The following is a 22454-nucleotide window of genomic DNA, read 5'->3' as shown; positions in this document are numbered from 1 at the left end:
TTTTTTTTTGTTCAGCACACTGGATGAACCTGTGCGGATCTTGACGATAACTGATAAGTGTATGTTTTCCTTCTTGGTGTAGTGCATAATGCTCCAACCCCCAGCCCCGCCCCCTAGAAAACTGTCTGCTCACAGCCTTACTTTATACCCTTTTGTAGCTAATTCCTATCCACCAAGTTTGCTTAAACCATGGAGTTATTTTTGTCAAATTAAATGTAGACCTACTAAGTTAGTACATTTAGTAATAAAATGGGAGATCACAATCTTTTACACATTATCTCTTTGGAGGGGATGAACTCCTACGGGGATATCACAAAGTACTCTGAGGAAAGTACTGTGTATGTGCCCTATTCATACGCTTATATTATATTTATATAATATTATTACTCTGGTCTGACTTTCATGAAGGAATTCATCTTAGTTTTCTCTGGGTACAGATCTGGGCTGCCTTGGAATGCAGTTCTATTTCATTCCTACCATTCAGACTGTTGCTGTACTTACCCCCGAGTAAGATTAGATTATGATCATTAGGAATGAGGCCAAACAATGCGATGTAAGATAAATAAGATATAGGCTACTGCATAGCGGTATAAAAAAATGACTGCCGCTCAGTCCTGTCCAGTCCCTCCCTCTTGTCACGCTTGTCAATTTGTCTCCATCTTCTACTCAATCCCCTTCTCTTGCAACTTTTATGGATGCTTGTACACAAGCTTGTACACAGCTTTTTCAGTAAGCCTATTGGCTGGTGTGAAGTGAATTGAGCTCAATGAGCATCAAACCAGCTAATAGGCTTACGGACACCATGCCAATCTGTAAGTATGGTGAAGGGTATATGATGATGTGGGGTTGTTTTAATTCCTAAGGCCAAAGGAACGATCAAGATGCATAGTATTCCTGTACCGTGGACGTCACACTGTTCCATAACACAATGTAAATATGTTATCCCATAACAAGGTTCTAATCAAGGTTGGGCATTATGAAATAGGCTGAAAGACTCCTAATAAAAAGGCTCTCTAGAATGTCTAGAATAAAAATAGTGTCTAGAATAAAAAGAACAGAATAAAATAGGTCTTTGTTCTGTGGTCTGTGACAACCATAGGGCCACAAACTATGTTGTGAGCAGATTACACTTAATGACTGTCCCTTTATGCAAGCTATTACCTTACTTTACTTTATGTTTAGCCTTTGCAGCCTAAACCATGCTCTTCCTTACTTGAAACAGCTTTGTTGAAATTCAAGAAACTGAAGGCTGAATATGGGCTTAGTGGGTGTTTGGAAATGAGCGTTAGCTCAGATGCTCACATTTATTTTGTGTAGAGTCTTTGGGGTCTTTTTACAAAAGACTGACACAGCCACCATTGTGAGCAAGTCAACAGCAAAAAAAAAAAAAAATTTAGCAGCAGAAATGTCCTCGCCCAGTGTTTAGGATGCATCGTAAACAGGTATCCATGCCCTGTTGCATATCTTCCATCAGCAAACCATCATGAATATTAGTGTTGTGGCTAACTAACTTCCTCTAGCTTCTATCAGTATGGTCAGAACACAATGACAGTGCTGTTATCAATTTGCTTGTTTCCGGAAGTAAGTTTCTCATTAATTTCTCCAATCTACGTCTGGAAAAATCTGCATATAAAGAGTTTTAGACGGTGCCATAGGCTAACCAGCTACAACATGACTTATACTCATACATTAAATCATTTCAAGCAAAAAAAGGGCAAAGGTACAAGACTGAGTGCATATCTTAAATTTCGAGTGAAAGAGCTACTATCCCATGACATACACATTTCAAACGCTTGCAGTGTAATGATAGTTTAATATGCTTCTATTTTAATCTGAAACAAGAAGATGATTAACTTCCTATCATTTCCATTGAGTAAACTCAACTTTCAAGATGAGGAAAAAATCAAAGGCTCTGCTTTTACCAGCTTTTACACGTTAGGATTTTGGGTAGTGTAGTATTTTCTGTTAAATCACGAATAAAACATTTATTTTCTCAAAACAAGGATGATGCCCCATTAACTTTTAGTTATATGAGCATCACTTAGTCATGTTTTCGTTAGAGAGCATGTCAGCGTTAGAGTATAATGAATTTATAGTTGGTGCAAAAGGTATATTTAAAAACCAAGCACGTGCTTGAAGTGTCTTTATTTAATATAGAGTTCATTATAAACAAATAAAGTTAGAATGTACAACCCCAGGGTTTCTGTAACATCATCTGTTTTTACATTATGTAAAAAACTCAACCTACATTCAGAACAGTCAGGAAATGTATTGTATTGTCAATCTTTGGACAAAAGTGGCAACTGAATTAATAACTGTAAATTGTATTTTGCAGTTTCTCTCTCAGCTTTTCTGTGTCATGTTTCTTCACTGATTGAGAATACATCTGAGAGGTTGGACTGGTAGCCTGAACTGGCTTGTGAGTAGTTCAGTGTAGGGAGATCTTCCCTTTCAATCTTCATTGTGGACAGCCAGGCCAGCACCTCCCTGAACTTGCCCTTGGGTCTGGGTCTCGGGCTGGGTTCTGATAATGTCCTGTTACTTCCACTCACTGCACAATAACAAAGAAAGATGTATGGAACCAGTCCATGTAAGATAGCACTTTCACAAAATGAAAAACAAAAAGTGTTAGCTAGCAGTATGTGTCTATATCCCAATTTGAATATTAATTTTAAAATTGTAAAATATAGCTGAGTGACATAATTAGCTAAAAGAAAATTCATAGTATATTTAATACATAACATTGAATTCACCTACATTAACTCAGCTGCAACATTATGTATTTTACACAAATACAAATAAAGATGCAGGACTTACGGCTTGGCCATATATAATCAATACTGGTCCTCATCTTGGAATCTGGGCCATTAGCTTTCTTCAGGTCTGTCTCCATGCTGTTTATTTTCACACAGATCTTCTTCTCCACCTTCTCAGTCCTCTTGCTCTGTGAGACTAGACTCCTGGGCTTCCAACCATCTTGTTCTGTAAATAAATAAACAGTTTAATAACAGGAAATTATCAACTGAGCCTGGGCCTGAATCTTGGACCTGAGAGATACAGATTCTGAAATTCAGTAGACACATACTTGCAGTTTTAGGTTGGAGGCTCATGTCAGATGTGTGAGGTCCAGATCCTTGTGGTCCTCTCAGATCTGTTAGTAGTTCAGACAGGTAATCTCTGAACTCTGCAATCATCTCTGCTTCTCGTGTCTTCCATTTCTCCTCTAGACACACACTTATTTCCCGCTTCTCAAACTTCTCCTCTACCCTCTGGTTGATCTCTGTCATGTTCGGGATGTACTGCTTGCCTTCGTTAATGGCCACCATCTCCTCGATCTTCTTCAGCAGCTCGAGGACCTGGTTGCTTTCACTCTTGTTCTTGTTGTTGAGGACGTGATACCTGTTGCCACATCTCTCCACCAGCCTCTGCAGAGCACAGCCCTCCATCACAATGTGCTCCTCAATTGTCTGGTCCCCCAGCTGGTCACCATAAGTAAATACCACCAAAGTGTATTTCCAAATGTCCTCACCAAACAAGATCATATGGTCATCTAGCGCCCTCTGCTGTTGAGCTGTGAAAGCCATGTCTACGGGCAGGATGAGCAAAAAAGCATGAGGTCCAGGGGAGCAGAATGTGAGGCCTCGGACAATTTCTTTATCTTGCTCTATAGTGCAACTATCTCTATTTTTACTCCAGCCAAGGGTGTCCACCACAACAATCTTCTTGCCAGCAACGTCTGCTGTGGCGCTATTGGTGTTGGTGTTGAAACAGGTGGGCAGGCGACCGTGACCAAGGATTGTGTTTCCAGAGGCGGTCTTTCCCACCGTCTTCTGTCCCAGCAAAACCACACAGATCTCGCTCAGAGGTGTCCAGGTCACTGTTGAATATATTGGAGAAAATGAAGTATCATAAAACAGTTCAGGCCACACAATCTGATTGGCAAAAAATTATACTAATCCAACCGTGTACTTTTGCTTAGAGATGCACCGATTGCAATTTTTTGGCCGATTCCGATTTCCGATTTTTCATAGAATTTGACCTGCCGATACCGATTTTAGCCGATTCCGATTTGCATCTTCTAACCACTTTACAGCACACAAAAAGAGTTATTTTCTATCCTTTCTTTGATACAACATGTTAATATAGAAATGTAATCAACTTATCAATGGCTGTAAAAAAAATGTGAATAGACAGATTCTTCTTCAAGTCTTCTTCAGCTGCAGTATTCCCAGTGTGGGACATTCATTTCACACACTACTACTAATAGAAATGCACTGTAGGACTACTATTTTTTTCTTCTCACATACAATATCCAACTGTAAATATCTTCAGAATACTGATAAGTGTATAACTGGAAAGTTTGGTGTATAGGTGCTACATAGGCTACACAGATATGTTGGAAAATTACAAAAAACTAATTTTGAGATAACAGCCTTGAAACACAGCCAATGGCATGCAAACTCAGTCTACTACATTCTTCTTTGAACTTTCGCGATTGCTTGCGGATACAAAGGAAGTGTCCAAATTTGGATGGCATAACGTCATGCAGGAGAAACAGCTTTCCAACGACACCACACATGATATGTTTTGTATCACGAGCCCCTTTCACATTCACCAAATTTAACGCTAAATCAGCCGAATTTAACGTTAAGGCTGTTCCTTTCACATTGACGACACGGGGTGGGGAGTCAACCCGCCTCGGCAATCCAACCCGTCTCGGGGGGTAGTGTCAGAGCCGAGCCGTGTTGAATATGAAAGGAACAGAGGTCAACCCCGCTATAGACCTCTGAAGTTCGCCTACAAAAAAGCTGCCATCTTTGACATTCGGTATCTGGCAATTTTTCCTATGGGAAAATAACATGGGGATTTTGAATTATCGCACCTGTTAAACTCTCGCGGGGACGATATAGTCTTAAATAAAGACGTTTTCCTGAACACACTTTTGTCCTCTGCCTTCTTGTGCATACTGTGATCTCCGGTACGTGAAGTCGGCACACTTTGATTTTTGCTACCCCAGAGCTAACTGGCTAACTAACTTAATGGCAAGTTGCATTGCAAGTTAGCTCTGGGGTAGCGAAAATCAAAGTCTGCCGTCTTCGCGTACCGGAGATCACATATTCCTCTCGAAGGCAGAGGACAAAAGTGTGTTCAGGAAAACACCTGAATTTCCGATTTTGTCATCCCCGCGAGAGTTTAACAGGTGTGATAATAGAGAGCCGAAGTCCCGCCCCTTCCGATTGCCTCCATGGGACCTATCTTTGGATTTTTTTTCAATGGCAGTCAATGGAGAAATATAAATTATTTTCTGGTCCCGATTGTCTTGTGCCTTGAATTACCCATATGATGTTTGTCAATTTTAATGACAATTTTTCATGTAAAGACATTTGAAAAGTATGTCGTAACTAGTGAATTACAACATTGTGAAAGATCGTGTTTCCAACGACTACAAACACATCAGTCGCGTTAGTGACGTTAGACCAATTCACAGCCACGGGCGCCAGCTTCCCCCTTGCCGATGAAAATATCATGAGTCAGAGGATTAAACACATCAGATAAGTTGTATTTCATTCATAGACTGTACAAACACTACTGTTAAGTGACTTAGCTGGCAGCAAGATGTAACCGTTAACTAGCATAATAGCTAGCTAACTAGCCAGCCTCTCGTTTGCTAGTTGGTGGCTCAGTTGGTGACGTGCATCGTTTGAGACGAGATGTAGTCCACTGAACGGATTCGCACAAAACTTAGATAACTTTTAAAGTCTAATGAAAAACAGAACTTTATTAATGTGAAAAATTATCTTTTAAATTCCCACACATCATATGTGAAATGCACGGTCCAACTCGAACGGGACCAAAAAATAATTGTTATCTCTCCATTGACTCCCATGCATAAAAAATCGTAAAATAGGTCCCATAGACCGGAAGTAGAAGGGCGTGACTTCGGCTCTCTATTCCAAATCCCCATGTTAAAGGGATAATCCGGAGTGAAATGCACTTTAGATCAATTTTTCGGACTATTGGGAGTACATACGTTGAGTTGACACCAAAATCATGTCATTCGGATGTATTTTGAGAAAGTTCGAGCTCACCGTTTTTAGCCAAAACTCGTTAGCCTGGAGGTGACTCGGGCATGTCATTTCGCCGCTACAAAACGCTATTTTTATACCTCTTCTACTGTTCCAAACAACACTACACTTACGTGGTAGTGAGTAGAGGGTCCCTAAAGCCAAACCGAAGTATCCCCACGTCTTTATGTGGTCGGATAGAGAGTCCAGAATGAATTTAATCGAGTCAGTACCTTTCCGGAAATGTCGCTGTTGCAGCTAGCAACGTTTTCACAACACTTTACTAACATTTCCGGAAAGGTACGGACTCGATTAAATTCATTCTGGACTCTCTATCCGACCACATAAAGACGTGCGGATACTTCGGTTTGGCTTTAGGGAACCTCTACTCACTACCACGTAAGTGTAGTGTTGTTTGGAACAGTAGAAGAGGTATAAAAATAGCGTTTTGTAGCGGCGAAAGGACACGCCCCGGTCACTTCCAGGCTAACGAGTTTTGGCTAAAAACGGTGAGCGCGAACTTTCTCAAAATACATCCGAATGACATGATTTTGGTGTCAACTCAACGTATGTACTCCCAATAGTGCGAAAAATTGATCTAAAGTGCATTTCACTCCGGATTATCCCTTTAATTTCCCATAGGAAAAATCGTCAGATACCGTAACTCCAAATATGGGCAAAGATGGTAGCTTTTTTTGTAGGCGAACTTCAGAGGTCTATTAGGGGTGTGTGACTGATGACGTATTTGGCCAGGCAGGAGGTTAAAATACAGGAAACACACAAGAGACTAGGATAACTTTAACTGCTGTGTCCATAGATATATATGTGTGTCCAACAATCACGTTTTTTATGCTGAGAGTGCCCTGAACCTCCTTTTCTCAGCACTTCGGTCAAGTGTTTATTGTTGCTAGGTTACCAAAACATCTGCTGCCAGCAGCACGTCTTTTTAGAAAGTTTGCCTAATGATAGCAAAGATCCTTAATTATTGACGATAGCTAACTAGCCAACGAGCTAACTGTCAGAGCAGAAGTTGTTCAGGACTCAGCACACTGAAATATGACTTCGACAGACAAAAGGACCTCTTTTGGCATTCAAATAACATAACAAGTGGCCCGCCATCATTTGGAAGCTAAACCACGTAGAACTAGCATGACAGTTGTGTTTATCAGTTTATCTCCGAGGTCCAAGCACTGATCTATAAAGAATACCTGGATAGACTATCTCATTGTTGCTGACCCATCAACAATGAAGCCAATGGAACTGTCCCGAGTGGTCCCATAATGGCGGCGTGGTGTTCCAATTCCATTGTTGCAGAACGGCAACATTCTTTTACTGACTTTTACTGTCAATGCATTCCTATGGCAAGTGGTCCCATAATGGCCGCCCCCATGTAGGCTTCAGAATTTTGACGTAGATGCTCTATCCAGGTATTCTTTATAGATCAGTGGGTCCAAGGCATGCTTAACGTCATTGTTCACTCCCAAATTGCGTGTGACGTGCTGCTAGGCAACGCCTCCCATAACTGGCCTCTGAAACCGGCTTCAGACAACCCCGGGACCAGAACACGTCTACTTTTCACATTGCGAAATCCCCTGAACCCGCTATTTCTTAAACGCTAATGTATCGTTTCTGAATGTGAAAGGGGCTACGGTCGCGGTAGTGTATGACATGTTAGAATGCTTACTTTTGGCGAATTTAGAAGAAATATACAGGCGTGAGTAGACAAAAGGTAATGAAATAAACCTCTAAATGTGTAAATCGGACTTTGTTGTTGTATTAGTGTGAAAGAATACATGCTAAGGTGGCAAACCGAAGCAAAACGATGTTTATTCCTGCCGTGGCTATGTTGCTGCTTGTTGACAGCGCTTGTGGTTCAGCTGTGAGCACGCAATTAGCGGCAAGGACGGGCGGTGATGTGCGCTGTTTACGTAACCTGAAGTGACAGCTTAGTAAATTCCACGCAATATGGCAAAGCACAGCGTTCGCTGCATAGAAAAACTCAGCATTAGCGCTTTATCCAGCCCTGAGTGTTAGCCTTTGCTAGCTTCATCAAACTTTGCTAACTCAGCTGTGTGATGTCGTTACAAGTAGGTGCGAGTGCATTTGACCGGCATAAAATCGGCATGTCTCAGACTGACCGGCCGGTCGCCGGTCGTGGCCGATCACGTGAAAATCGGCCGATTCTGATCGGCGGCCGATCGATCGGTGCATCTCTACTTTTGCTACTGTATATACAACTACCTTTACATTATGCCTATATGCCATGTATTTTTATAGGTATTATCGTTATGTAGAAGCAATTGTTGTCAAATTAATATTTAAGAGTGGTATGTTACAGTATATCAAAACTATTATATATCAGGTCACACCTTTTTCTCTCTGTGTCTGGATTTCTTCAGTTTTCTTCCTGCTGCTCTTCCTCACAAGACTCTGTTTCTCCTCGATGACCTTAAACACATTCTCATCGCATCTAAAAAACTCCCGACAGTTCACAGCAACAAGCTCCTTCATCTTCTCAAGCAGTTCTGTGACTTGGGTACCATCGTCCATGCTTCTGTTACGTAGAACGTGGTAGCGGTTCCCACACTTGTTGACCAGGGCTGTGAGCGCTGCTCCTTCCACTTCGATGTGCTCCTCAATGGTTTCCTCCCTCAAACAGTCACCCCTGGAAAACACCACAATCACATGTCTCCAGAGATCTCCTAGTAACTGAAGATGGCTCTCCAATGCTTCAAGTTGCTTTTCAGTAAAGGACGCATCTGCGTCAATGACCAACAGGAACACATGGGGCCCTGGATGGCAAAGGAAGACACTCCGCATCACTTCCTGTTTAAGGTGCTCTATGGTGTCCTTGACATTGAAGCTCCTCCACCAGCCAGGAGTGTCCACAACCTTTATCGGGGTTTGGTCCATATAGCCCTCATGCACCATTGAACTGGTTGTCCTCTTCCCAGACTCATGGACTTTCTCTCCAAGGATTGTGTTCAGAGTGGAGCTCTTTCCCACGTTCCGCCTTCCTAAAAGAACTACCCTAAGTTCTGTGATTGGTTGCTCTTGGTCGAATCCTAGAGAAGAGTGGTGGATAGTGAAAAAGAAAAGGAATTAAGCATGCGATTCAAGATTCAATACTTTACTGCCATACGACTCGGTGCAAGTTGGGATTTGCTTCAATGAAATTAATGTTATAATTATTCATGTTTTCATAGCCTCCCTAGAATTATTTTCTTCAGAGAAAAGACTAATTAGATCATAGTTTTCAGGCCTTGTTTAATGATGAGTGTGTGATCTTTCAGCAAAAAATACCTCTTAGAATCTGTTTTTGCTTCTCCCTTATTTTGTCGCTCGCCATCTTCCTTTGTGATGCCCTCTCTGCTGCCAGTTTCCTCTTCTCAGTAATGGCCTGTAGGATCTTCTCATCTGCCCTGTAGAACCCACCAGCATTCATCTTCACAAGTTCCTCAATCTTGCTGAGTAGCTCTGGCAGTTGACCTGGGTTGGTGCTGTTCTTGTTGTCAAACACCTGGAACCTGTTTCCGCATTTCTCTAGAACCTTCTTGAGAGCCTCCCCTTCGCTCTCAATATGATCATCAATCGTGGTCTTCTTATCTAGATAGTCCCAACAGGTGAAGACCACCACTACATGTCTCCACGCACGATCTCCTAGGAGACTCAGGTACTCTTGCACATACTGTCCTTGCTCTTTGTTGAAGGCCATGTCCAGAGGAATGACCAGTAGAAAGACATGAGGCCCAGGAAGACACTTAGTGAGACTGAGTTTAAAGTTCTGCTTGCAGGCCTCCGAGGTCTCCATGATGGAGAAATAACTCCAGCCAGGCACGTCCACCACAGTGAGGTGGCGTCCAGATACAATGCCACTCCTGACCTCACACTGCAGAGTCCTGGCTCTGCCACACTCGAACCTTGGACCCCCCATGATGGTGTTTCCTGTCGAGCTCTTGCCAGACCAGCGCGCCCCAATGATGACAACCCTCAGTTCTGTCCCCATTGCTGCACACTGCCTGTTGAGAAAAAAAATAATATGTAAAAATTGAAAATTGAACTGTTATTACATTGTCGTTCCTCTTAGTTCCAAGATGTAGCTCCAGATGAGTATGCCTTAGTTTCAGTATAATATCTTAAAATTATTGGTAAATGGACTGCATTTATCTAGCGCTTCTATCTTCTTCTGAGCACCCAAAGCACTTTACGTATCATGGCTCACAGTAAAACAGTCTGGTTCCTGTCAGACTCACCCACATAGTTACAGTTTCGGTCATGTGCTGATGTGATTATTTATTTCCATTGTGCTGCCACCTCTAGGAAATAACCTTTTATGTGTCATGACTTTATACTTAAGTCAACAAACCTAAGCTGATATTATGTGTCAGAGTAGTTCCTGGGATATTTGGAAGGATATCCAGTTTGAGTCCGATATGAGTTTACACTTTAAGTTGTAAAAGCTCAAGCTTAATCACTATCTAATGATAAGTAATCCTGTGATCTTTTGCGCCAAGGAGCATTATCCGTTGCTAATCAGGTTGAATTCAGACAGGTTGACGCCATCCTTAAGCAAGCATATACTTCTTTATAATGTATGTGTTTTAGATTTTGTAACTTGTCATTGTATGCATCGTTGTGCAAGTCTGTATGTCTACTGTTGTCTAGCTCTGTAATTTATGGCTCCTGAGTGCAAGACAAATTCCCCTCAGGCTCAGGGGCAATGCAAGTTTCATTCATTCATCTGTTTCACATCAAAATCCTTGTTTGCTTGTTACATTCTCACCAATTAACTAACATTTAAGCAGTTTTATCCTGTCAGTCTTTAGACTGCAATACCAATTATTTCATTTGTTTACTTCATTATTTTATTTGTTATTTTTCAGTTATACTGAAAATGATTTAAACTACTTCCATTGGTTGAGCAACAACCTAGAATAATGCAACATGACGCAAGATAAAACAGCAATGTACAACTGGTGAGACAGCCACATAGGACAGGAAATCCGTTCATCATTCAACAAATTCTTATGAGCATGTGCCTAAACTTGCTGAAGCAATTAAAAGTTTGCTAGAGGGACATGTTTTGTCATCTTTCAAACGCCTGGGTTGTTTTGGTTCTAATGATATAAAACTGTAATGAACCACAATGTAATCATGCCCACGACATGGCAGTGAATCACAGCAATGTTTTGTCCATTTTTTTCCTTATGAGATTGATAACTCACCCAGCTCTGGTGTCCACGTGTTGATTCTGGGCTTGGACTCTTGTGTAGACAGTGTCACGGTTCCTTTTCTCAGCGGTAGTGGTTCGCCACACTCCTCCAGGTGAATGAGAATTCGAATCCCCCTCTTGATTGTCTGTTGCAAGTACACATACTGTTACTGCAACTCATATAACCTCAAAATGTATTGTGAGACATTGTTTGTCCTGCAATTGCGTCTTGTTAAGTGTATTGCGCAAAGGCGTCTGTGCTTGTCTCCCAGATGTATTGTTTTTTGTTCAGCAAACAGGTTGAACCTGTTGGGATATTTTCGAGTGCACGTTCTTATAAGTAGGGCAGACTGCTCCACCCCCAGACTTTACCAGAAGTAGCCTACTTACTTACTAAATTACTTATCTTAGGATTACTTGCCCTACTGCACATGTATGCCGTGTGCTTGTAAGGCATTCATTTTAAGATGTAGTCACCGATTGCGTCGTATTTGCTTTGATTATATTTCAAATTATTGTCAGACACTTTTGTCCAAAACAGCATATAGTATTTTAACCAAGGCTCAAATTAAATACACCAGAGAGAGAGGTAGCTCATCCCTCCCTTCAGTGTTCAAAGAAACTCCACACAGGGTTTACAGTAGTTGATTACAGACTCTGACGAAGATGTAATCAACATCGAAACCTTATCTGATGCTGTGCACCAATGCATTAAACTAATTGAGTCTCAAAAACTTCTGCGCTGCTCCGGTATCTTCCCTCACTTTGATCAGCTTGTCACCTGCCGTGAATGCACCAGTTGTTTGCAGAGGCGCATAGGATCTACTCCTTTTTTGAGGGTTTAGTTTTTGTTCTGGTCACCCAGGTGGGTTGGGGTGACAGGCTGCCAACACTTTGTTGGTTTCCAGATTTTGGAGCCTGGGCTGCTTACAGAGTCTGGGTTTTTTCACGTTGTGCTCACACAATGCGCAGTTAGTGGATCATTAAGAAATGATCCACTAAAAATCTAAAAATGTTATGGGCTTGAAATTGTGTACGACCGCTGACTTCATCTTTAAACATTATCTCACTCAGATTCATCGAACTGCAAGCCAATAGTTAAAATGGTAATATTGCCTTGCATTTTCCATATTCATGTACTGTACTATGTTCCAGCAATTATCAGTTACTGTAAAAATGTAGGTAAATATTATGTTTTTTTTGTCTGTAGGCACGCCCCATGACCTAGTTCATTTTAAAATATATCTCTTTTGAAAGTTCTTTGTTCCTTTGTTAATAATTGCACTGACATTTGACCATAAAGGAAGTGTCCTGTGCCATTTATGGGAAAGATACAGGACACAAGGAAACACTTTCACATTTTCTCCGAAGAGTGTGAGTTGCATCCTGTAACTTGTTTGATCGGAACTGATTACAAATGGATTCTGTGGTCCTCAGAGGACACCTGTATTTGTTGAAAGTCTCTTTTAAAAACATTTGTTCTTGTTCAACCTCTGAAATCCCTTTCCCTGATTACATGAGGTTTCAAAATGCATTTGTCTAAAGAAAGACAGAGTGTTTAGAGTTGTCTGGGCACGGTGTTATGCCCCTTAACCATTGCTGCTTGTGTCCTTTTCTTCCAAATAAACATAAATAATGCAGTGTGTGTGTGTGTGTGTGTGTGTGTGTGTGTGTGTGTGTGTGTGTGTGTGTGTGTGTGTGTGTGTGTGTGTGTGTGTGTGTGTGTGTGTGTGTGTGTGTGTGTGTGTGTGTGTGTGTGTGTGTGTGTGTATGTGTGTGTGGAGGGGGTTGGTTCTCGGTAGATTTGACTATGGCTACCTGAGCAAAATGAATGAGAGATTTCAAGGTATACTGTTCATGAAGCACTAAAACATTTCACTGCATTCTGAATGTTTGCCATTCAGCATCAGTCCTGTCATTGATCAGTCACTGATAAAGGCTAGAGGGAACTGATGACACCACAGGTTAAACACCAATTTCTTTATCATCAATCAACTACTAACTTCTGCTGTGGATATACTCTTCAGAGGGGAATTCCAGCAAGCAAGCTACAGTACAGGCAAATCCTCGCTAATTTTCATGAGTTCTGTTCCATTCCTGTGCCATACAGGAATACCAGCTCAGCAACCATGGTAATTTATGCTACTGAACTAGCTTTGTAGCAGGCTGACTGTCAAGGTTAATTTAGTGGTTTTAAAGAATTTCCATCACCCGGAAACGGAATGTTTCCGGGTGAAACGAAGTTGAGACACATTCTTATCACAACTAAAAACAAGTCCTGACGATTCACGGCAACAAGCTCCCTCATCTTCTCAAGCGGTTCTGTGACTTGGGTGCCATTGGACAGGAGGCAAATGGTAGAGAGAGATGGGGTGGAAAATGGCCGTGGGTCAGATTCGAGCCCAAGTTCCCATGGGCAGTCACACCAGAATGTGGAGCAACACCATACACCAAAGCGTCCTCCTCTACACCTTTACTCCTAGCCGCTTCAGGTGGCTCATTACTGCTTCAAGTTGTAGTTCTTCTGGAATTTCCCCTTGGGGATCAATAAAGTATCTATCTATCTATCTATCTATCTATCTATCTATCTATCTATCTACAGTATCTATCTATCTATCTCTATCTAGTTCAGTAAAGGGCTCAATGACTAACAGCAACACGTGTGTACAGTATGTGTGTGTGTGTGTGTGTGTGAGAGAGAGAGAGAGAGAGAGAGAGAAAGAAAGAAAGAGAGAGAGAGAGAGAGAGAGAGAGAGAGAGAGAGCCAAACAGTGTCCGTTCAGGTGTGTGTTGCTGTAGGGGTGTGCACTCCACTGTACCATGTGTGTGTGTGTGTGTGTGTGTGTGTGTGTGTGTGTGTGCACGTCTACGTGAAGCTCACCTGGTAGCTGTGCACGTGGCTGGAGAGTCAGCTGGTCTCTGCCACAGGTAGAGGTTCAGGCCATGGGATCTACATTTTAACACAGCATAAGACATAACAGTTTTCAGCTTACTCAACAAGCTAACTTCGCCAATCTTGCTCTGGCTTTGCTCTCTCCTCAGTGCTCACCAGTCTCAACATGAACAGTCTGTGTTGTACGTACAGTATGTACAGTACACAACAGGCCTTACTTAATGTCTGCACGCAGCTGACAAATAACATACTGACACACAAATGCTTGTTGAGGCATCTAAAGTGATTTCTCTTTCAACAGGCCTTCATCAGGCATATCGCTCAAAGGTCTGTTTGTATAATGCACAGGTGTAGGCTACAGGAGTCTGTTGTGGCACGCTCATCTACCTGCACAGCAGGTCAAACTCAAGCATGCTGCTCCACCACATAATTGGCATTAACATGTTTTTGTTTTGCAGACCCTTTTATCTAAAGTATTACGGTACGAGAAAATTGCAGCAATGTCATATGCAAATTAGGGTTGTTACCAGAAGTTAACTGGAAGTTTGCCATTATTGGTCAAGTCTGGTGGCAAATTCCTGGCGAACACATTTGCCACTTGTGGCAAACTTCTCATTGTTGCCAGAACTTTGCTGGAAGTTTGCCTCTAGAGGCCAACATTGGCAAACTTCAGGCAGTATTTTTGAGTGAACTCATTAGTTTCCCACAAATCACCCACAAGCAGGCATGGACTGGCCATAGGGCATACCGGGCAATGCCCGGTGGGCCGACGCATATATTTGGGCCGAGGCTGTCAATTTAATAATAATAAAAAAATTATTAGGCTCATTTATATAGCGTACGGCCACAACGGTGGCGAATCGCGGCCCATTGGTTGACTGCTTTAATGGACATTGGGCTAGTCCAATGAAATCTCAGGGCTCTCCCTATCTCCCTCCCGACTCGAGTTCGACCGGAGTTTGAGACCGTCTGTACAAAAATGTAAAATGTAAAAATGTACGAAGACAAACCACAAAAGCGCAAGGGGGGCGCAGAGAAGTTGCGAGATAAAAGGCAAAAGCCTACAAGTTGATGCAGCAAAAATGTGCTAAAATTACAGAAATGTTTGCCACCACAAGTTCAAACAGGGCCGTCGACATATTGCAGCAGTGCAGAAGCAGCACCGAGTGCAGGCTTCAGAGAGGCACATGCGAGCGTGCAACAGAGTAGTTACACAGAGGAAGGAATAGCTTTTCAAATTGATTCGGAGGAGGAGGAAGAGGTGAGAGACGTGACCCAGCAGGGACAGATTGAGGAGGAGGTCAGAATAGCTACTGAGGCAGGTAAGAAGTAGCCGAAATGTTGCCTGAACGTTTTGGGCGCACAACGAACAATTTAAAGTTTGAAATCTGCGACTGCCTCTTCCCCTTGCTTCTTTTAGATGTATTAACCTGCCTACAATGTAGGATTCAGCACCCAGTTAAGCAAAACAAAGTTTTATAGTGTGAGCGCGTCTTTTTGTGTGGTTTCTGTGTAGGCCTACCCCTCTCGCATGCATTTGAATTGCGATACCCATCAAATTAACGAGTTGTCGGCTCGCCAACCTTCTGAAATCTTAAGACAGTCACGATTGGTCGAAATTGTTGTCAATCTTGACGCAGTACAACAACAAATTTCTTTGCGACAAGCAGACACCCATACACACAGACATGCAGTCAGACGCATGGAATGAAACAGGAATGGTGATAGCCCATGGAATTAACAATGAAAATGTTTTGGGATGTAGCCTATACATCTTCACTAAATAGTATCAAGGTGAATTGTTGGCTAAAACTGGTTTTATTTAGTGAAGCATTTAATAGCATATGAGTTTTGTGCACAACCTCATCCTTGCTGGTTTAAAGGTCACTCTAGTGTGTGTGTGTGTGTGTGTGTGTGTGTGTGAGAGTATAATAATAATTAATATTTTTTTTAGCAAGGGTAGGCTAGCCTATACTCGCTTCGATGCAGGCTACTGCGGTTTACTTAAATATTTTTTTACAAACCAAACAGTGTGCACATATGTTTTATCGTGTAAATTATCATGGTGGGCCACTATGGCCAAAAATGCCCGGGCCGTTTTTTGGTCCCAGTCCAGCCCTGCCCACAAGGTGAAGGGTGATCAAGTCAAACAAAAATATGGTCCTGGATGGAGTGACATGACTCACCAGTGTACCCGTAACACAACACACTTATTTTAAATAACAGTATTTTTTTTAAACAAAAAAAACCTACACAAATTCACAAAACACTTTAGAAAACTCACTCAATAAATAATAAATCATGGGCACTGATGACTCTCCTGGTATTGAACAACTGAAGTACAGTAGCAACATTGTGCTCTTCAACAGTCCATTGCAAATTTAGCGGTAACGTTAACATGGTGTCAGGTGCTCTTGAACGTCCAAACAGGCCGGAGCTCCAGAAGCACAGATCATCAATTGATCAGCATAGGGTGAACCTTCACAAATCCATCTATTAGCAGAAACACCACTAGATTTCCTGCCTAGTGGAAATCCAATGCTTACGTTTGTTGCTTTGTACATTGCTGATGATAGCTGGGCTGTGCTGTCATTCCAGGTGTTATGTGAGTATTTTCCTGCAGGGGGCAGTGGTGGACCAATAATCAGCGCAATCTGCTGCTGATTCAGACAGCACGTATGAAGTGGCCTTTTTTCTTTCTTTTTTTTAAAAAAAAGGGGGATTGTTTGAAAAATGTGACAGCTTTAATCTAATCTCATTCACAAATCTGATATCTGAAAATGAGATATTTTATAAAAAATGTTTGGTCTGCGATACTAATCAAAACTTTTCACTTTGAAGTGAAAGACTAGACTGGTGCAAGGCTGTGTTGTCAATAATGCTGTTGTTAATTTAACTATGATTCATCATAAATGGCTTTGCTGTTGTCAGATTGACAATGTAATACATCTCAACCACATGCCAAAACACTTTATGCAAAGAGAGTGTGAGAAAGGCAAGCAGAGAGAGGGACCCTCTCTTTCCTCAACTATGTTTATATTTGATGGTATAGAGTTACACCAGTGTGTGTGTGTGTGTGTGTGTGTCTGTGTGTGTGTGCATGTGTGCATATGTGTGCATGTACATATGAGTGTGCATACGTGTGTGTGTGTGTGTGTGTGTGTGTGTGAGAGAGAGAGAGAGAGAGAGAGAGAGAGAAAGTGGGAGTGATCCAAAGTTCCAAAACAGAGAAACGGAGAGGGTCAAGGGGGAGGTACATGAGCTAATGGAGGAGGAGATTGAGTTGTGTGTGTGTGTGTGTGTGTGTGTGTGTGTGTGTGTATGTGCGTGTGACACAGAGTGAGAGAGAGCATGGAAGGTGGTTCCTGAGGGGAGTTTCCAAACTTCTCAATGAGCTCCTTGCAGCTCTAAGCTCTGTGCATTCTCTGTGTAACACACACACACACACACACATACATACTCACACATACACACACACGCAGCACCCTCACGTACACACACACGCATGGAGTCACACACACACAGCGATGTCTGCAGTTGCGTGGACAGAGGCTGCATGTCCAGCATTCCTTTACTGCCCCACTGCTGCCAGAGGAAGACTGGATGAGAAAAAAAGAGAAAGAGGGAAAGAACGACAGAAGCACAGAGAAGAAGGGGAGAAAAAAGAACGCTAAGACGGATTGGAAAATGGGATAAGGAGACTGTGCGACAGAGGACGGAAAGAGAGAGAGAGAGTGTGTGTGTGAGAGAGAGAGTGTGTGCGTATGTCTGTGTGTGTGAGAGAGAGGGAGGGACAAAGAAGACTGGAAGGGTGTCTGTGTGTGCATGTGTGAGTAAGAGTGAAAAAGAGAAGACTGTAAGTGTGAGTTTGTGTGTGTGTGTGTGTGTGTGTGTATGTGTGTGTGTGTATCATGGCCAAAGAGCGGTCCCGCAGGTGTGTGTTGCTGGGTGTGTGCGCGCTGCTGTGCGTCGTGTGTGTGTGCCTGCACGTCTATGTGGAGCTCACCTGGTGGGGAGGTCAGGGGTCAGCCACCCGACTCCACCAGGCCGTCACCGCGGCAACGAGGAAGAGGAGAGTGTCTGAGGACGCACACACGTGGAGGAAGAACGCTTCGCTCTCCGCTGCCAAGACAGTGGGGTCCACATGCTGTCCACCTCAGCGCCTGAGCAGAACGGTGAGTCAAGTCTGTGTGTGTGTGTGTGTGTGTGTAGCTTCCCTGAGAAACAAATACTTCATATGGAGGAACATATTGTGTGTGTGCGTGTGTTTGTGTGTGTGTGTGTGTGTGTGTCTGTGTATGTGTGTAACAGTGTGTATGTGTGACACGCTCTCAACTCGACTGAGGAAACAAAACAGTAGCATATGGAGGAGTGAAATATCTCCTCTCTCGTCTTAGTCCAGCATATTTTAGCTCTTTCTGTCACTCACAATAACGTCTTTCTGCTTTGGTCTCCTTCCAACTGCTGCTGACTCTGCATGTCAAAGGGCCAGTGGGGCTAAACAAAAGACCATTCACGTTGTGTGTGTGTGTGTGTGTGTGTGTGTGTGTGTGTGTGTATGCACGTTGAAAGGTCCACACCCAGTAGAATGCATAGCTGCAGGCATTGACCTTTGGTTCGATCTAACAAAGGACACTAAAAAGTCAAACACATGCACCCCTGCATGCACACACACACACAAACACACACACATAATGGATATCTGAACCCATGTGTATCACACACACGTATTGCTTGTCCTAATTTGTTCAGTGGATTGCACCAGCTCCAAGCAGTACATCCATGAATGCACTTATATATGCAAATACATGAAAACACTTATATACATGCAAATACATGCCCACTCTCATTATGACACACACACACACACACACACACACACACACACACACACACACACACACACACTGTCTTATCTTATTTTCCAGTGGTGAGAATGTTAACAGTAGAGCCATTATAGGCTCAAATAGTTTGGCAAAAGATCGCAACCCCCCCACTCTGTCTTTCATTGAAATTACTCTCTGTCTTTCGCTCCCCTCTTTTCTTTCTGTCTTTCTGTCTTTCTTTCATTCCTTTGGGTCTAACTGTGCCATGTAGAAACAGGATAGAATGTGCGTGGGGAGGGAGGGAGAGAGAGAGAGAGACTTTTCTCAGGGGAAAATGAAGGAGATTTGTATAATCCATTGTGTGTGACAGAGTTCATATAGCAGCAGGGTGAGACAGTCTGCAAGTTTGTGTGGTGTGTGTGTGTGTGTGTGTGTGTGTGTGTGTGTGTGTGTGTGTGTGTGTGTGTGTGCCAGGCACCAAATGACCCTGCACCTTAAGCCAGTGGTTTATCTCCTCCACCCCCCCAATCCCCCTTTAACACACACACACCCAAACACACACACACACGCACACACACACATAGACGCACACACGCACACACGCACACAAAGTAGATTAGAAGAGACCTACACAGAGATGTGACTCGATAATGGTTTGCTGAAATGTTGTGTGTGTGTGTGTGTGTGTGTGTGTGTGTGTGTGTGTGTGTGTGTGTGACAGCTTAAAAGGTCTTTGAGCAAACAGAGAGCAGAACAATGAGAGCCCTTTTCAGCTCGCCCTGTTCCATGTGAGGTAACATGCAGGAGCCATTTCTCAAAAAGACCAGCAGACAGAAGTGCTCTGAACAGGAAGTCAGGAAAAGGACACACACACTCTCTCTCTCTCTCTCTCTCTCTCTCTCTCTCTCTCTCTCTCTCTCACTCACACACAGACACACACACACACACAGAGAGAGAGAGAGAGAGAGACAAAGTTCTGGGGGGGTGGTGCGCGTTAGGGAGATACAGAGAGTGTGTTTCTACTATGTGTTCTGGAAAATCAAGCTTTAAAAGCAAAGTATACATACAGTATGGACAATATATTATACAACAAGCCCATACAACATTTATAACAATATAGAGAATACCGTAATTTCCCGACTATTAGCCGCGGCTTATACACTAATTTTGCAAAAGTTGTTGACTCAAACCCAAAAGTATCAGAAAAACAAGAACTCTGGGAACTGTAACCAAGAACACTTTGTGAACCCTGTGGTTGTAATTCTGATGTGTTTTTAGCTGCTGAAAGAGTTCCTGCTGATCTTCAGCTCCACAAACCTCTTTCCACCACCGCCTCCATCACCCACTAAACTCCACAAACATTTCTGGATGTTTATTTCAATACAGGACAGTTAATCCATTCCAATCCATTTGAGTGTGAACAACTCAAACAAAGATAGTATATCGTATCTTCCTATTTAACTTGGTTGAGGAGCACCACTCAAAGCTCTCTCTCTCTCTCTCTCTCTCTCACTCACTCACTCACTCACTCACTCACTCACTCTCTTTCTTTCTTTCTCTTTCCCTCTCCCTCTCTCTCTCTCTCTCTCCCTCTCGCTCTGCCCCCTCTCCCACACTGTAAATGAAACACAGATTGTAATTGCCGGGCAGCTTTCCAAACAGGCAAGTTTCCATCGAAAAGCTGGAGAGAGTTATCATCCATCTGTTCTGGGAATGAGAGACATGTTAGCCTGCACACACACGCACGCACGCACGCACGCACGCACGCACGCACGCACGCACGCACGCACGCACGCACGCACACACACACACACACACACACACACACACACACACACACACACACACACACACACACACACACACACACACATATGTCCACACATAAGTCCCTGAATACTTTAACTCACATGTACTGTACAGGATACGCATATGTTTTCATACTTGAAGAAACTTCTGCAAAGACACAATGATGAATAGCAGTCACACTACTGGCTTACAGAAACATATAGACGTCCACCCATACTCATGGACCCCAGATCATCAACCCACATGAGCACCAACCCCAAGGGTGTCCTCTGAAGAGGACGCAGACAGGAAGAGAGGAGGGGAGAGAGAGAGAGATGGAGAAAGAAAGAGAGAGACGGATAGGGAGAGCGAGAGAAAGAGAGAGAGAGGAAGACAGAATCAGGAGACAGAAAGAGTGACACAAGAGTATCCTCTGAGGAGACGGATAGAAAGAGAGAGAGAGATAGATAGAGAGAGAGAGGAAGACAGAATCAGGAGACAGAAAGAGAGGGATCTGATGACGGAGAGGTAGTCTCTAAGCAACCGCTTTTGAGAGATTTGGGTTAATGATATGCTCTCTGTCTGGTCTGTGCAGTGTCTCTTTTCAGTAAACACTCACACACACACACACACACACACACACACACACAGAGAGAGCAGTCTATGTTTCTAACTGATGTTTAATAATGCAAATGCATAAAATCAGAAATATATCAGTTTATCCTCAGACCATGCATACTAACCCCATCTCCATGTTAGTATGCATGTTTCAGTACCCTGACAGAGTAAATGATTAATTTGAGCAACTTGTTTGCCACGATTAGCCAAACTCAGCTCTCCTTAGGCCTCTTCAAGCACACATGTTGTTTTCTGTGAAGCCACCCCCTGTATAGGGATAGCCAATGACAGGTAGTTTATTTGGACTGAATATTGTGGGACTAGATTCCTAGATTCCTAGAAATTAGATCCTTCATTTATATGTATAACATTTTAAACCAGCTAAACTGTCCTACTCCACTAAAATGCCTGCATAGCATATCACCTTTCCCACTATGATAATTGATTGACTCCTTAATGATATTCATATATGGAACGTAAATTACATTCCAAAGACTTCTGCAATAATCTTGTTATTCACATATTTTCACAATATTATAGGTATAGTTTTGATTAAATAAATTAACAACATTGAGAAGTTGACATTTTCTTATTTTAAATTCTGTTTTTCTCAGCACATTTTATAATGCTAATACTATTGTTTGCATAATGAAAACTGGGTGATGAATCGACATGAGTGATTTGCACATACTCTCATTTCAAAACAGCTGGCATCTTCAAATCGAGAGAAGTCACTGATAAAGAATATATTGTTCTGATTGACTAGCTCGACCAGGTTCTTGTCCAGCTGAGAGAAGTAGGTCTCTAAAGTGGACACATGCGCAGAGAAAAACTTATCTGAGATGAGGCCAGCAACGTCTTGCGTATAGAAGCGCACTTCTTCATTGCACAGAAAGCATTCATCCGCGACGACAAAAAGCCTTTTCCTGCGTTTCATCGGAGCGCACACTCTCGGATCTCGGAGGTCCAGAGTGAGGCTGGACTTTCTGTGCGTCTTGTACTTGGAGAGCAGGTTGCTCAGGTCAGCCCGGTAGTGGACGAGGAGGGCGCAG

At 42.7% G+C, this 22454-nt stretch overlaps 2 protein-coding genes across 2 annotated transcripts in view; one reads left to right on the top strand and one right to left on the bottom strand.

The window, feature by feature from the left end:
* Positions 1–2109: 2109 nt before the first annotated feature.
* LOC134098513 (GTPase IMAP family member 8-like) lies at positions 2110–11532 on the bottom strand. The gene is made up of 6 exons (XM_062551576.1): positions 11291–11532; positions 9369–10084; positions 8435–9130; positions 3086–3877; positions 2818–2982; positions 2110–2551 (listed from the first exon to the last, which is right to left on the bottom strand). The coding sequence occupies exons 2-6, from the start codon at positions 10069–10071 to the stop codon at positions 2358–2360; spliced, it is 2550 nt and encodes an 849-aa protein (XP_062407560.1). The 5' UTR covers positions 10072–10084; positions 11291–11532; the 3' UTR covers positions 2110–2357.
* A 5980-nt stretch (positions 11533–17512) lies between these two features.
* mettl24 (methyltransferase like 24) overlaps positions 17513–22454 on the top strand; it is a 33436-nt gene continuing 28494 nt past the window's right edge. Inside the window, exon 1 of the mRNA XM_062550733.1 lies at positions 17513–18345. Coding sequence (XP_062406717.1) covers positions 18082–18345 — 264 coding nt within the window. The 5' untranslated portion in view covers positions 17513–18081. The remainder of the gene's footprint in view (positions 18346–22454) is intronic.

Source organism: Sardina pilchardus, chromosome 12, assembly GCF_963854185.1.
Source record: "Sardina pilchardus chromosome 12, fSarPil1.1, whole genome shotgun sequence".
NCBI classification, from domain to species: Eukaryota; Metazoa; Chordata; class Actinopteri; order Clupeiformes; family Clupeidae; genus Sardina; species Sardina pilchardus.
Note: the sequence above shows the minus strand (reverse complement) of the source record. Positions and strands in the feature narration are given on the sequence as shown.

What these genes read in the sequence shown, in the direction of transcription:
- LOC134098513 (XM_062551576.1), bottom strand. Translation starts at nt 10,071, where the DNA reads ATGGGGACAGAACTGAGGGTTGTCATCATTGGGGCGCGCTGGTCTGGC. An exon ending in CCAGACACAGAGAGAAAAAG is followed by an intron (nt 3,878 to 8,434) that starts GTGTGACCTGAT and finishes TATATTCAACAG; the next exon opens with TGACCTGGACACCTCTGAGC. An exon ending in TGATTATATATGGCCAAGCC is followed by an intron (nt 2,552 to 2,817) that starts GTAAGTCCTGCA and finishes GTTATTGTGCAG; the next exon opens with TGAGTGGAAGTAACAGGACA.